This window comes from Ixodes scapularis, unplaced genomic scaffold (assembly GCF_016920785.2).
Source record: "Ixodes scapularis isolate PalLabHiFi unplaced genomic scaffold, ASM1692078v2 PGA_scaffold12__126_contigs__length_90152505, whole genome shotgun sequence".
Classification (NCBI taxonomy): domain Eukaryota; kingdom Metazoa; phylum Arthropoda; class Arachnida; order Ixodida; family Ixodidae; genus Ixodes; species Ixodes scapularis.
Genome location: NW_024609838.1, coordinates 74195528 through 74212186, shown reverse-complemented (window position 1 = coordinate 74212186; position 16659 = coordinate 74195528). Strand labels below are relative to the sequence as shown.

Genomic DNA, 16659 nt, shown 5'->3' with positions numbered 1-16659 from the left:
GCTGGGGCGAAACTGACTGTGGCTCGCCACGCGGAGCCCCTTTTCTACATGCGTGGGGTTTTGGAATAATCGGCGCAGAAAGTTCGACGCGTAGAACACATTCAGACCTCAAACAAGCCCAACAGGATTCTCGAATTTACCAGAATACTAGTCTGCAGGAATAAACAAAAAGATGCGCCGCTCCCAGGAATCAAACCCTGGCTTTTCGCGTGGGAGCCAAGTACGATAACCGTTAGGCCGCGCGCGCGTTGAATACTTGGCCAGATGCGCGCGCGGCAATATATTTAATAAAGCAGTTAATCTATGTTCCAGTGCTTCTTGACTCCCCACCTGTAGCTCATGCCTTCCTTCAATTCCCATACCATTTATTATAGTATGACAAAGTGAACCACTAAACTTGCGGGTAAATCGCTGCGTTAGTCATCTTATGTGCATCCTATCCATCGTTGTTCAGCACTCACACTTTCGAAGTAAAGCGATTAGATTGAAGTTATGGAGATATGTGCATTCTGTTTCTGGAAGTATGAGCGGTTATTTATAATATTTTACGTTCTTTCCAATAAAGTAACGCATATTTGTTGTTTTTTTCTTTTCAGCTAAACGGAATAAATACTCAGGGTGAAAATATTGCCGACAATTTTGGCCTAAGAGCAGCGTATCTGGTAAGAACTGAGAGGAGTTAAATAAAGCATTGTTGTGCAGTCAATATATCTTGCTTAACATTAATTTAGCGACTCTTGCTCTCATTTACTTTAAGGCATTCAGAAAGTTCAATGACACTGACCAGGTGCTTCCCGGGTTAAACTTAACAGGAGACCAGCTGTTTTTCCTTTCAAATGCTATGGTAAGTTTTATTTTGATATTCTTCATACATTCAGCAAGTAATATTTAACAAATCTCGATAATATTAATCTCGCCGACCTAATTTGGTGCCAGATCCAGTTGTACATTTCAAAAACTGTAACCCACTCCTTGGAAGAACGTGACTTTTAGCAACACTTCTTGCATTACAGTTATCTCGAAAGAAAAAAAAAACAACATAATCTACCGCAAGAGAAACCATTTCATGCTTCCATATGAAGGCCAAAGATTCTTACACACTCTGTTTCGTTTCATAATTAAGGATATATCTGTAAGAATGCTGTTACAAACTGCATGGGGATTTGGGTCCTTCGTCAGGCTGCTCCTGAACAGCTATCTGCCAGAGCTACCTTTTGTCATGTCCTTTTTGGCAAAGAGCAATACACCAACGAAACTTCAAGTATATAACAAGTAGATTGCGAAATACTCCAAGCACCCAATAACACGTTTAGCACATATTAAGTGTACTTTTCGTTTAATAGTCTGTTAAACTCTGCCGCGGTGCTTACCTAGTTTGGCCACTATCGCGTACAAAGTATATTTCAATATAGTATCAGTTAACTCCCAATATAAACCAAATATATACTTTTCATTATAGCTTTTTAATGCAAGTACAATTTTTTTTTAGAGTACTATATCTGCTGGTGTATAAAAACATTAAACACATACCGATGACACAGACGATGTGATGTAGTAAACATACAGCTCATTTCTTCATGTGAATTGTTTAGTATACCTTCTAGAACAAATTTATACCAGATGCAATACAAGCATTCTTCCTCATTGAAATGCGGGAGTGAAAAGTAAATTTCACAGGCAACAAAAACTGTAAATAATCGCAATATATTGAAGAAGATACCCTTCGATTAGCAGTATGTTTTTCGCTACGTTTCAGAGCACAACTCTTAGGCGCCCGCTTCCGGTTTGAGCGGCGTTTCCGTCGGCGTCGGTGTCGGCGTCGGCTTCAGCGTCGGCGTCGGAGTTCGCGTCGGCGTCAGCGTCGGCATCAGCGTCGGCGTCGGCGTAATTGCGCGCGTTGCATTGTGGGAAAATTTCCCGCTAAATTTCCTTGCGAAATATTGCCTAAAAATTTAGCGGGGAAATTTACGACTCGACACCTTATCATCAATTCAGTTTCCCCGCTAAGTTTAGTGGGAAATTTTTCCCGTTAAACTTAGCGGAAATATTTCATCACTAAATTTAGCGGGGAAATTCACGTCACGTGACCTCAACACCCATTCAATTCCCCCGCCAGATTCAGCGGGAAAACGTTTTTTCTAAATTTGTCCGCAATATTTAGCGGAAAATTTAGCGAGAGACTTCCCGCTAACTAAGATGGCAGAAGGCCAGGGAGAGGGGAGGCACGGAGGGGGAGGAGGAGGTGCATACACTCCCTTCCGTACCCTTTCCTCCTCCTCCTCAAAAGCTGAGCTGTAATACGGCGTTACAAGGACTTGTAAAAGTCTATATTTTTTGCCTTTTTTTTAGGTCTGGTGTCATAATATTAGGGAAGAAAGGCTGCGATATGATGTACAATATGACCCCCACAGCCCTGGCAAGTATCGGTGAGTGAATGTTTGTTGGAGTTGAAACGAGATTCTCAAAAATAATTCCATATGTCACTATAACGAGCACTGTAATGACACGACATTCTCCCTTGCATTTGCTAAAGTTTATTCAGTTTTCTTCATCGTACGAATGACGTTTTTCACAAACGGGAAGATGTAAAACAAGACATATTGGAAGTTTGAACACACTGAAAAACCCCGGCGACAAGGGGACGCAAGAAGGTGTAACAAGCACCAAACCATCTCTTGATTGTTTTATCATTTTTGGCGTCTCCTCGGCTCCGTGGTTTTCCAGTATGTTCGCTCACGAGCTCCACCGCTCAATAATCCCTATCCCTTGATGTTTGAAGTCAGTTTTGCTTGAACGTCATTGCAGAGGCTTTATGCTTCAGACATAGTAGAGGGACACCCGTAAATTTTGTATTTCTTAGTGTACAGTTATTCTTATATATGTTTATTAGAAAATACACTCCTAGGTATAGTACAGCCGATGTTTCACAAAATCGCATACTTTGTCCTTTGGGAAATGTTCACTTTTCAGCCGCTTCCCAAGCAGGGTTCATGTAGTTATGCTTTGTCAATTTTCGAAACATCTGTGCTTTGAACATGCAATTTGCATAACGTACTCAAACAAATCCTTTTTGAACACGGTTAAAATTGCGCACAAATGAAAAGGAATAGTAAAGAGGGAAGAGAGAAGACACAAGCGCTTGTCTCTTCTTTCTTCTTTCTTCACTGTTCCTGTCTATTTGTTCGCAATTTTAACCATTTTCAATCATCACCAACACGACAAACTAGCCACTTTACCAAATCCCTTTCTTTTAATTGTGTTTGATTCTATCTGTATATAGCTTAATTTAGAAGTTATGAATGACAGCTTAACAGGGGCCTCAATGAATCCTCATTGCTTAGCCAAAATAATATCTGTATCTCAATGCTTGCTTTTATTAGCCTTCTGTATGGCTACAATTCTCACGAATAACAGATTACGAGGTGACACATGTACAGAAACTGAACATTTAATTTAGCAAGCTTGTGCCAAAAAAAACAAAAAAAAACATAAAAGGAATTAGCGTCGCAGATGTCAAAGGCCGGCGGAGTAGCACGAACGATCGCAATAGTGACACTGACTCCGGACCGCCACGCAGAGCATCTTTTGTACCAGCATGGGTTTCTGGAACATTCGGCTCAGAACGATAGGCACGAAGAACATTCGTAACTATATCAGATGACAAGGGTGTTGAACTTACGAGATTGTCAAGTTGAGAGAATAAATAAAAGACGAGTCCGGTCCCTGTACTGGAATCTGGAGCCTCCGAGCGATAGCCAAGCGCGGAAACCATTCGGCCACGTACGGGCTCGTTCGGCCGCGAGCGTGGCATTACTCCCCCCTTTTAAAAGCGCATCGTCCCGATGCGACGTGCCAGGAAATAAAACAGCAATACAAACAAAAATAATGGCGCACTACGGAAGCTTGTGAAACACGGCCCTATCGATCGTAGGACAAGAATGCAATTCATAGTCCTATCGACCGTAGTACAGCTTGAAAGGCACGACGTGGACGAGTTCCAGTCCTGCACGGCGACATGACGTAGTCAATGTTCCGTCTGGTATCAACCCGTTGTTTAAATCCCTGAATCGGCGAAGCACTTTGTAGGGTACGAAGTAGCGTGTTAACAGCTTCTTGTTGAGACAGCGGTGGCGAATAGGTGTCCACACCCACACCTTGTCTCCGCGCTGAAAGTGGACGTCGCAACGACGAACGCTGTGGCGGCCAGCATCGACACGTTGCTGGTCTTAAATCTGGAGTCCGGCGAGCTGGAGAATTCTTCGGTCCGTTGCACTACAACCTGAGCGTCGCCGCTCCCATCGTTAGATGACTCGTAGGGCAGCATAGCGCAGAGCATTGTCGTTACTTTCCGACCATGTACCAGCTTTAGATGTATACCTCCGGTGGTTTCTTGGAGAGCAGCGCTGTAGGCGAACGTGACGTAGGGTAACAAATCCTCTCACGTCTTGCGCTCTACGTCGATGGACAAGGAGATCATGTGACTGTTTTGTTAAGCCGCTCCGTTAGCTCGTTGGTCTGCGGGTGGTAGGCCGTGGTGCGACAATGGCTAGTGTGGCTGAGCTGAAGAATTTATTGCGTCAGCTGCACCATGAGCGATGATCCCCGAACTGTAGCAAGGACTTGAGGAGCGCAATGTCGTAGGACGACAGAGTCGACGAAAAACTAGGCGAGTTCCACAGCAGTCCCCGACGGAAGGCCGTTTGTCTCGGGGTATCGTGTTAGATAATCAATGGTTACGATTATCCAACGGTTTCCCAGGGTTGACTGCAGAAAACGACGAAGCAGATTCGCTCCGATCTGTTGGAACGGTGCAGTTGGTGGAGAAATTGACTGGCGGCAGATCTGCCGCCTTCGTCGGCGGTTTCCTACGTCGCTGGCACTCGTACCATGTTCGTGTGTAGAGGTGGACGGTTTTGGGAACAGGGAGGCAGTAATGCTTTTCACGAATACGGGCAAATATCCGTCTGTAACCAAGGTGTCCGGACTTCGGGTCGTCGTAGCAGGCTTGAAAGATATTCTCTCGAAGATCGGTCTAAATTACCAGTATCCACGGCGACTTGTTGTACCCGAAGTTCTCCTCGTGGAGTACACTTTTTCGAATGCGAATGTCGACAGGGCTCGTGAGAAACTGCGTGGCATGGTACTCCCTTACCCTTCTATATGCTGTATTAGTGCGCTCTGTTCAGGATCGTCTCGTTGACGTCGTACCATGTCATCGATATTGTCACGGGTGGTGGCCAAAAAAATAGGAAATAAACAGGAAGAAATAAACGTTTAATGTGGCGAACTTGTGCCGAAAAAATAAAAGGGGTACAGCGATAATAACAGAGCGTCGCGGGCGTCGAAGTCGGCGGAGCAGCACAGTCGAACGCTGGGGCGAAAACTGAATTCGCTCGCCTGGCGGAATCCCTTATGTACCCTCGTGGGTTTTTGAATCGTTCGGCGTAGAAGATTCGGTGTGTAGAACATTCTAACCTCGAATCAGCAAGACGGTTCTCGAATTCACTAGAACATCAAATTACACTGTCAACAAAAATGTGTAGTCGCGGCCAGGAATCGAACCCTGGCCTTCTGCGTGGGAGGCAAGCGCGATAACCGTTAGGCCACCCGCGCGCTGCCTTCTTGTCCAGCTGCGCGCGCGGCATTACTCCCCCCTTTAAAAAGTGCATCGTCCCGATGCAACCCAAAACAAAATAAAGCACATAAAAAGAACGGCAAACTAAAGAGTCACTTGAAACACATAAGATCCACAGTGCTATCGAGCGTAGTACGGCTTCAGGCGCACGACGCGGACGACTTCAGGTCGTGGTGGGCGGCGTGATGATGTTCTTGTTCCGTCGGGCATCACCTCGTAGTTCAGCTCGCCGAGGCGACGAAGTACCTTGTATTGTCCAAAGTACCGTTTCAGCAGTTTCTCACTGAGGCCGCGGCGACGGATGGGCGTCCACACCCACACCCTGTCTCCGGGCTGGAAGTGAACGTCCCTGCGACGAAGGTTGTAGCGGCCCGCGTCGACGCGTTGCTGGTCTTGAATCATGAGTCGGGCGAGCTGGCGGACTTCTTCGGCGCGTTGAGCAACCGCCTGGGCGTCGTCGCTCTCATTGTCAGATGGCTCATGGGGCAGCATTGCGTCCAGCATGGTCGTTACCTTCCGACCATGTACAAGCTGGAAAGGGGTGAATCCAGTGGTCTCCTGAACCGCCGTATTGTAGGCGAACGTGACGTAGGGCAACACCTCGTCCCACGTCTTGTGCTCTACGTCGACGTACATAGAGATCATATCGGCGATTGTCTTGATGAGTCGCTCGGTCAGCCCGTTGGTCTGCGGGTGGTATGCAGTGGTTCGACGATGGCCGGTGCCACTGAGACGAAGGATCTCTTGCGTCAGCTGGGCCATGAACGAAGATCCGCGATCTGTAATCAGAACTTCGGGAGCGCCGTGCCGGAGGACGATGGACTCGATGAAAAACATGGCGACTTCCACAGCAGTCCCTGAAGGAAGAGCTTTCGTTTCGGCGTACCGCGTGAGATAATCTGTGGCGACGATGATCCAGCGGTTCCCCGACGTCGAAGGCGGAAAAGGACCAAGTAGATCCATTGCGATCTGCTGGAAGGGTGTAGTTGGAGGAGAAATGGGCTGCAGAAGACCGGCCGGCCTCGTCGGCGGTTTCTTGCGTCGCTGGCACTCGTGGCATGATCGTGTGTATAGGTGGACAGTCTTGGGGAGCTTCGGCCAGTAATACTTTTCACGAATACGGGCCAGTGTCCGGCTGTAACCAAGGTGTCCGGATGTCGGGTCGTCGTGGCAGGCTTGGAAGATCTCCTCTCGAAGGTCACTCGGGATTACCAGCAACCACGGTGTGTTGTTGTTGCCGAAGTTCTCTTTGTAGAGTACACCTTGCCGGATGGCGAAGGTCGGCAGTATTCGTGAGAAGACACGTGGCACGGTACTCCTGCCCCCTTCCAGGTGCTCGATTAATGCGCGCAGCTCAGGATCGTCCCGTTGACGTCGTGCCATATCGTCGGTGTTCACTGCTCCTAGGAAGCACTCGTCGTCATTGTCGTCGCTGCAGCCGGAAGGGGTTTCGACGGGGGCTCTGGACAGGCAGTCGGCGTCGCAGTGCTTGCGGCCTGACTTATAGACCACTGTCATGTTGAACTCTTGTAGTCGAAGACTCCATCGAGCGAGGCGTCCTGACGGGTCCTTCAGCTTCGCAAGCCAGCAGAGCGAGTGGTGGTCCGTGACTACACGGAACGGGCTCCCGTACAAGTACGGACGAAACTTCGTTATTGCCCAGACGACCGCAAGGCATTCTTTCTCAGTTGTGGAGTAATTTTTCTCCGCCTTGGACAATGTCCGACTTGCGTAGGCGATGACTCGCTCGATGCCTTCTTGCACTTGAACTAGTACTGCGCCCAGTCCCGCGTTACTTGCGTCCGTGTGAATTTCTGTTTCCGCATCCTGGTCGAAATGTCCAAGCACAGGAGGAGTCTGGAGTCGTCGTTTCAGTTCGTCGAATGCCTGCTGTTGCTCCTCGGCCCATTCGAACTTCTCGGCGTCCTTCGTGAGATTCGTAAGTGGTGCGGAAATCCTTGCGAAATACCGAACGAAGCGTCGATAATAGGCACAAAGTCCAAGGAATCTTCGCACGGCCTTCTTATCTGTCGGCGCTGGAAATGCCGCGACGGCGCGAGTCTTCTCGGGGTCTGGGCGGACGCCTTCGTTACTAACCACGTGGCCAAGGAACTTCAGTTCGTCATAGGCGAACCGGCACTTTGACGGCTTGAGTGTGAGTCCGGCGGTCTGAATGGCTTGAAGAACAGCTCGGAGTCGTATCAAGTGCTCGTCGAAGTCAGCTGAAAATACTACGACGTCGTCAAGGTAGACGAGACAACTCTGCCACTTCAGCCCTTCCAGTACGGTGTCCATGACACGCTGGAAAGTTGCTGGCGCCGTGCATAGTCCGAAGGGCATCACCTTGAACTCGTACAGTCCATCCGGCGTGACGAAGGCTGTCTTCTCTCGGTCCCGTTCGTCGACCTCGATTTGCCAGTAGCCGCTCTTCAGGTCCATCGATGAAAAGTATCGAGAGTGGCGCAGCCGGTCTAGAGTGTCGTCGATGCGGGGGAGTGGGTAGACGTCTTTCTTCGTAACCGTGTTGAGCTGCCGGTAGTCCACGCAGAACCGAAGAGTTCCGTCCTTCTTCTTAACCAGCACGACTGGAGAGGCCCATGGACTGCTTGAAGGTTGGATTATGTCGTCATTCAGCATCTCTTGAAATTGCTGATGGATCACCTCCCTTTCCTTAGCGGAGACTCTGTACGGCGATCGATGCACAGGGCGCGCGTCGTCCTCGGTAACGATGCGGTGCTTGGGAACCGCGGTCTGGCTCACCTTCGACGACGTCGCAAAGCAGTCGCGGTATTCGGCGAGGAGGTTAGCCAGCTGACGCCGTTTAGGGTCCGGAAGCTTAGGGTCAATGTCGAGCTGCGCTGGCGACGTACGGTCTTGCTGGGGCGGCGAGGATTCGTCAGTAATTGCGGTGATTTCGGCGGGGTTTCGGAGTTTTTCGACGTGGCCCACGGCTGCACCTTTCGTGAGGTGTTGCGTTTCGTTTCAGAAGTTCGTCATGAGGGCCACAGTCCCGAAGTTCAGCTACTCCCCTTGCGACGCCTATGCCTCTTCCCAGGAGCAATTGGAGGCTTCCCTCGAGAAGAACTTCGCCACAGGAAGCTCCATCGATCCCGACAAGTACGAAAACACTCGACCGCGGTGGTAGGTTTGCGTGGTTTGCGAGGACTCGGACCGTGGGTGACGTCGCTTGGGGTTCCTCCGCTGGTGGAGCAGGTTTTCGTAGCGTCAGCCGGTTTGTTCCAAGGTCGATGACGGCGCCATACTCGCAGAGGAAGTCCATTCCGAGGATAACGTCCCTCGAACAGTCTTGCAGAACGACGAACTTGACAGGGCACGTTTCACCGTGGATCTCGACGCGAGCAGTGCATCTTCCGACTGGTGTGATGAGATGTCCTCCGGCGGTTCGTATTTGGGGTCCTTCCCACGGCGTCATGACTTTTCGAAGGCGGCGGGAGAGCCTCCCACTCAAGACTGAGTAGTCTGCTCCGGGGTCCACGAGTGCCGATGCGTCGTGGCCGTCGATGACGACGTTTAGGTTGTTGGACACCGTTGCAGGGGCGTCGTAGCGATGCGTGCCGTCGGGAGAGTGGGAGCGCTCCGGCGTTCTTGGAGGCTCTTTACTCGGGTCGTCTTCGGCAACAGCACCTCCAGGCGTTTCCGCGCTTAGTTTTCCCGACGAGATAGGGGGGACAGGCTGTCACGGCGCGACCGAAGGAAAGGCGACGCGGAACGTCGGGGGGATGGAGAACGGGAACCTCGTGGTGCGGTGGGCGCTGGTGACGGAGGGCGACGGAGGTATTCCTCGATGTCCCTTGGTCGTTGTCCAAAACGAGGTCGACGGTCGTTTGGAGCGAATCCTCTCAGGCCGAGCTGGCGGTAGGGGCACCTCCGGTAAACGTGGTCAGCCTCCCCGCAGTGGAAGCACACCGGGCGTCCGTCATCCGTGCGCCACACGTCGGTCTTTCGAAGTCCACGCTGCTCTTGGCGCGGCGCGTACTGCGGCGAAGAGACTTCTCGTTGGGGTGCAGATGGGTACTGCCGAGCAATAGGAGGCTGCGGACGACGAACAACGGCAGCATAGGTCACAGCTGGTGGTTCCGGTGCGGCGTCGGCGAGAACGTCTGGCTGGAGCGCTTGCTGGACCTCTTCTCGAACGATCTCGCCGATCGAGAGTGAAGCTGGACGTTCGGTGGCAGGTATCAGCTTCTTCAGTTCTTCACGGACGATGTCCCGGACTATTTCTCGGATCCCTGGAATATTGGGGCTGAGGGCGCAGCTTGACGGCGTGGGTGCAGCGACGGCAGGGGCTCGATGAAAGTGAGCGGCTCGTGCTTGCAGGGCCCGTTCAATGTTGGTCGCCTCTGTTACAAACGTCTCGACGGTGGTCGGCGGGTTGCGGACGAGGCCTCCGAAGATGTCATCTCGTACGCCTCGCATCAGGATCCGCAACTTCTTTTCGTCGGTGGCTTCAGGGTCGGCGCGAGTGACCAGGCGCAGGACATCCTCGACGAAGCTGGTGATGGTCTCGTTTGCGCCCTGGGTTCTCATTCGAAGAAGGTCCTCGGCCCTCTCCCGTCGATACTGGTTAGTGAAAGTTCGCCTCAACTCATTCTTGCAGGTGGTCCACGAGATCAATGATGTCTCCCGATTCTCGAACCAGTGCCTGGCCGTTCCTTCGAGCGCGAAGTAAAGGTTCTGCAGGCGCTGGTCCTCCGTCCATCGGTTGTGCTGGGCCACCCGCTCGTATTGTTGAAGCCAGTCCTCGACGTCTTCGTGGGCGTCCCCGTGGAATGGCGTCGGAGTCCGGGGTGCGACAGGTAGGTAGATGAAGGCAGGAGCGGCCGGGGTCTGTGACTGCTGGCCGTCCATCGTCGGCTTCGTTAGCTGTTTGGTCCTGGGTGGCAGAAGTCCGTATTCCGGGTGTAGACCTTGGGTGCGGCGACTGGTCCGAGTTTCAGGTTCCGCGTCGGGTGGTCTTCTCACCGGGCTCGGAATGGGGCTTGCACTGCGGGCCCTGGGAGGGGAACGCTGCACGGGCATGCGCTACCCCGCACCTCCACCAAAATGTCACGGGTGGTGACCAAAAAAATAGGAAATAAACAGGAAGAAATAAACGTTTAATGTGGCGAACTTGTGCCGAAAAAATAAAAGGGGTACAACGATAATAACAGAGCGTCGCGGGCGTCGAAGTCGGCGGAGCAGCACAGTCGAACACTGGGGCGAAAACTGAATTCGCTCGCCTGGCGGAATCCCTTATGTACCCTCGTGGGTTTCTGAATCGTTCGGCGTAGAAGGTTCGGTGTGTAAACATTCTAACCTCGAATCAGCAAGACGGTTCTCGAATTCACTAGAACATCAAATTACACTGTCAACAAAAATGTGTAGTCGCGGCCAGGAATCGAACCCTGGCCTTCTGCGTGGGAGGCAAGCGCGATAACCGTTAGGCCACGCGCGCGCTGCCTACTTGTCCAGCTGCGCGCGCGGCAATATTCACTGCGCCAATGACGCACTCCTCGTCATCGTCGTCGCTGCTACCGGAAGGCGTTTCGACGGGGCTCTTGACAGGTAGTCGCCATCGTTGTGGTTGCCCCTCACTTGCAGGCCAAAGTCATGTTGAATGCTTGTAATATGAGACCCCATCCAGCGAGGCATCCTGACGGGTCGTCCTTGAGGTTCGCAAGCCAGCTGAGCAAGTCGTGGTCCTTGACTGTGCGGAACGGGCTCCCGTACAAGTACCGACGCAACATCGTGATTGACCAGACGACCGCAAGACATTCTTTTTCAGTCGTGGAGTAAATTATCTCCACCTTGGACAGTGTCCGACTTCCTTAGGCGATAACTCGCTCGGTGGCTCCTTGCACTTGAACCAGTATCGCTTCAATACTGCGTTTCTAGCGTCCCTGTGAATCTCGGTTTCCGTATCCTGATCGAAGTGTCCAAGAACAGGATGAGTCTGGAGCCTTCGCTTCACGACTGGAAGGAAGCGCCGAAAGACAGGGACAAAAGAAGTAGGTAACGACGACACGTGGCGCTTTTGTCCCTGTCTTTCGGCGCTTCCTTCCAGTCATGAACAACCAACTAGCCCAACTTAACATTCTGTCACAATTCCTTCGCTTCAGCTCGTCAAGTGCCTGCTGCTGCTCCACGGCCCAATTGAACTTCTCGGCATCCTTCCTGGGGTTTTTGAGCGGTGCGGAAATCCTTACGAATTTTTAACGAAGCGCCGAGCGTGGGCACATGGTCCAAAAAATCTTCGCACACCCCTCTCGTCCTTAGGCGCTGGAAATGCCGCGACGGCGCGAGTCTTCTCTGGGTCTGGGCAAACGCCTTCGTTACTAACCACCTGACCTAGGAACTTCAGTTTGTCATAGGCGAACCGACACTCCAACGGCTTGAGAAAGAGTCCAGTGGTGCGTATGGCTTGGAGAATAGCTCGGAGTCGTCGTAAGTGCTTGTCGAAGTCGCCGGAAAACACTACGACATCGTTCAGCTAGACGAGGCAGCTCTGCCAATTCAGTTCTGCTAGTACGGTGTCCATGACACGCTAAAACGCTGCTGGCGCCGTGCATAGTCCGATGGGCTATGCACGGTGCCAGCAACTTCCCAGCCAGCGGAAGAACTTGAACCCCTACAGTCCATCCGGCGTGGCGAAAGCTGTCTTCTCTCAGTCCCGTTCTTCAAACTTGATCTTTCAATAGCCGCTCTCCAGGTCCATCGATGAAAGGTATAGAGAGTGGTGTAGCCGGTCTAGCGTGTCTTCGATGTGGGGGAGTGGGTAGACATCTTTCTTCATCGCCGCCTTCAGTTTCCGCTAGACCAAGCAGAACCTAAGCTTTTCGTCCTTCTTCTTAACTAGTACGACTGGAGTGGCCCACGAACTGCTTGAATGCTGGATTATACCGTCGTTCAGCATCTCATAAACCGGCTCCTGGATTACCTCTCTTTTTTTACGAAGACGCAATACGGCGATCAATACACAGGGAGCGCGTCGTACTTGGTAACGATGCGGTGGTTTGCAACGGCGGTGTGGCGTACCTTCACCGGCGTCGTAAAGCAGTGGCTCTATTCGAAGAGGAGGTTAATACGCTGCCGTCGCTTCGGGCCTGGAAGCTTAGGGTCATTACCGAGCAGCGCTGGCGATGTACAGTCTTGCTGAAGTGGCGAGGATTCTTTAGTAATCGCGGCGATATCAGGGGGGGGGGGGGGGGTTCCGGAGCTCCTCGACGTGGCCCACAGCTGTTTTTTTCGTGAGGTGTGGCGTTGCTTGTCGGAAGTTTATCACGAGGGCCCCAGTGCGCCCATTTGAAAGTTCAGCTACTCCTCTTCTGACGCAAACACCTCTTCCCAGAAGCAATTGAAGGTTGTCTTGCCGAACACCTTCGCCACAGGTAGCTGCATCGGTCATGACGGGTACAACAACACTTGATCGCGGCGAAAGGTTCACGTGGTTGGCAGCGACTCAAACTCGGGAGTGTGGAATTTCTCTGGAGGCGAAAGAGGTGTCCGCAGCGTCAATTTATTCTGTTCACGGTCGATGACGGCGCCGTATTAACACGGAAAGTCCATGCCGAGAATGACGCCTCTGGCAGTGTCCTGTAGAACGACGAATTTACAGGGCACGTCTCGCCATGAATCTCGAACAGGGCAGTGCACTTTAAGACGGGCTTGAGACGGTATCCTCCGGCGGTTCGACTTTGTGGTCCACCTTAGTGCGTCATAACCTTCCGCATCGGGAGAGCGCTCCCATTCAAGTCGTCTGAGTGTTCTGCCCCAATGTCCAAAAGTGCTGATGCTTCGCGGCCGTCGATAACAACGTCTAGGTTGTTGGGCACGGTTGCAAAAGCGTCGTCGTTGCCATGCGTGGAGTCAGAAGAGTTGGAGCGTTCCGGCGTCCTTCGGTCGTCCTCGGCAACGCCACCTCCGGGCTTTGCCACAATCAGTTTTCCCGGCGAGAAACGGGCGAAAGGCTCTCTGGACGGGACCGACAAGGAGGTGACACGGGACGGCGCGGGGACGGCGAGCGGGATCCCCGGGGAGGAGCTTGGCCAGGGTATGCTGCCCGGCGCGAGAAATAATTAATATCTCTCGGTTGCACACCCTCGTCCTCGGACGCGAGGCGTCTCCCGCGAACCGTCCAAGTTCATTTTTACGGTAAGCACATCGTCGCAATACGTGGCCAGCTTCAACGCAGTGGAAGCACACAAGTTGCCGGTCAGCCATTCGCCAGACATCGGTCTTTCTTGGCACAACTGGTTCACCTCGCACGTGCGCTCGATCTTCCTGGCGTCAGGGATACTGCCTGGAAGGGTCGTCTCGTCAAGGTCGCGCCTGGTTGAGGGGAGCACCCGGCGGTAGCCGACGGGCTACTGCTGTGTATGTCACCAATAGCTCTTCGGGTGAGGCCACAATGACGGGAGCCTCAGGCTGGATGGCTCGCTGAACCTCCTCTCACACTACTTCGGCGATGGAACGTAGTGCCGGGCCTGTGGCAGCGGGCAGCAGCTTCTTCAGCTCTTCCTGGACGACTTCACGTATGGTGTCCCGGATGCCAGTGAAGCTGAAACAGATGTCGTAGCACGATAGCGAGGAAGCAGCTACGCTCGAGTCTTGATGGCAGTGGCTGGCTCTTGCGAGGAGGGCACGTTTTATGTTTATGGCCTCTGTGATAAAATACTCGATGGTAGTAGTAGGGTTGCGAACAAAACCAACGAAAATGTCATCCTTCACACCTCACATGAGGATCCTCAGCTTCTTTTTGTTGCTGGCTTGAGGGTCGGCGCGAGCGTTCAGGCGCAGAGCATCCTAGACGAAGCTGGTGTGTCTCTCATCCAGGCCTTGACTCCTTCTTCAAAGGAGGTCTTCGGCCCTCTCGTCTCGGTGTTGGCTGGCAAACGTTTTCTTGAGTTCTTGCTTGCAGACGTCCCGCTAAAGTTAAATTGGATTTGCTTATATCGGTATTATAGCTTACATTAGGGAGGGTGACTGCGACAGCTTAACGAGGAACTCAACAAATCCTTATTGCTGGGTCACAATAAAATCAGTATCTGTAGGCTTGCTTTTACAAGCCTTATGTATGGGTCATATACACTAAACACACGCCTCACTAGCAGACTTGAGAGTTTCTAGATAGTTAAAAATACTACGAAACTCACAGACCACAATAATGTTGCAAAATATTCATAGAGTAAGCCGCCATACACGCAGGATCTGACCCCTAACGTAACGCTTCGGCGGAACAAGTTGATTCTCAACATCACAATGGCAATCACAAGAATTTTTGCGGAAAATATGTGTTTGCCTTTTTAATGTAAAATTAATTACATGCACTAAACAATTACAATATTATATGAAAGATTTTCTTTAAAGGAAGAAAAGGTTCGCGGGTGGGATTATAAATCGCGTCGATCTTGACAATATATGTCTAACATTTTTAGCATTGCTGCCACTATAAACGCTCGTCAAGTATTCCAAACTACCGCAGCAAGTTGCTACTAAGTATCCTTAATCCCTGTTCAATGCCTCCTCATTAAGAATCAAAATCACACAGCGACAGCATCAACTCAATGATTTAGACCCCGAGCGTCAACCGAAACACTGATAAACGCGAGCGGCGGCAGCGCGTCGACGCAGCACTTGTATCCACTCTGTGTCAGTGCTTTATCGTTCTGTGATTGCGCTAAAATTTGAGGGAACTGGCCTTACCATCTCCCCTATACCTCTAACCCAGCAGGACGTTGGAATCGGCGTGCTAGTTAGACCAATCAACCGTCCGTCTTGCACCCCGTGATCACGGTATCCGGGGGTATTCACGGACAAAGTGACAAAGATTGTGAGCTGAGAACGATAAAAGACATTCGACTGATAGTACCGCAAGCATGTGTCTTCAGCAACCCCTGTCAGCTTAGCTAAACAATAAATACAGTTTCGGTGCCGTTGGCCAAACACGGTGTACAAAGCGAAGTTATGATTAACAGCAAACGTTGGAGAGTTGGAAAATAAAAAAAACTTGACACAAACAAAATATACTTCCCATGATAATAGAGCATAAAAATGTGCACAACGAAGTCATCTTAGTTCTCGTTGTGTTCAGTATTCTTGCCTGATTTTTTTTCTTGTATATGAACTTTTATATTATTTTAGTTACCTATAATATGGGGGTCGCAACCTCGGTGCCACGGGTGTTAAACCTAAGTTACCGGAAAAGTGCTTCATTTTATTGTTAAACGAAAATGGTCAAAGCATATTAACACAATCATTGATAAGTGAATCTGAGTGAATACCTACGAAATGATATGATATAAAATTTCCATGACTGGAGTTCGGTTTACATTTCAGCGTAGGCGACAAGAAGGTAACACTTTTTTTGTTGACATAGTATTCAGCCAACAGAAAACCTGCTGTTGCTTTAAATCATGTCCTTTTGAAATGAAAGTGTTTTTTTCTTTTTGTACAATGAGATAAATCAGTTCCTTAAGCTTTCTGTTTTGGAATATTTTCTGTGATCAAAAATTACTGGCTTGATTTTTTTAATAAGTATACTCTCATACTTTTCTGTGAAGCACAGTTCTAATATATCAGCCATCCAGACATTACAAAAGATTTACCGTTTAAATTGCTTTTTTTTCCCCCAGGGTGAACCTTCCAATGGGAAATTCTCCAGATTTCTTACGTGTGTTCTCCTGCAGTCCTAACTCGACTATGAACATTACAAACAAGTGCACAATGTGGTGACCAAACGCAGGCAACAACTCAATATAAAAATCGATTTGAATAAAATTCCACAATTTAAACCTTGGATCTCTCATAGACGCTATAGATATAAAAGCTTTAAGTATGTAAAAAACTAAGAAAACACGTAGTGCATAAATTTGCGTAATTGTTACTTTGCAGGCCGATTTTTCTCAATAGAATTACGCGGCTCATTTTGCTTCAAACGCTTTTCTATATTGTTCAATATTTTTTTGCTACTTTTGGTTATTGTTAATTATAGTCCCCTATTGAAAATTCCATCAAGCTACGTAATT

At 50.3% G+C, this 16659-nt stretch overlaps 1 protein-coding gene across 1 annotated transcript in view; it reads left to right on the top strand.

Moving 5' to 3' along the window:
• Nucleotides 1–16366, top strand: part of LOC115324994 (neprilysin-1-like) — a 151257-nt gene extending 134891 nt beyond the window's left edge. The window contains exons 17-20 of the mRNA XM_029985690.2: nt 597–662; nt 758–844; nt 2350–2426; nt 16267–16366. Coding sequence (XP_029841550.2) covers nt 597–662; nt 758–844; nt 2350–2426; nt 16267–16366 — 330 coding nt within the window. The remainder of the gene's footprint in view (nt 1–596; nt 663–757; nt 845–2349; nt 2427–16266) is intronic.
• The last annotated feature ends 293 nt before the right edge of the window (nt 16367–16659 follow it).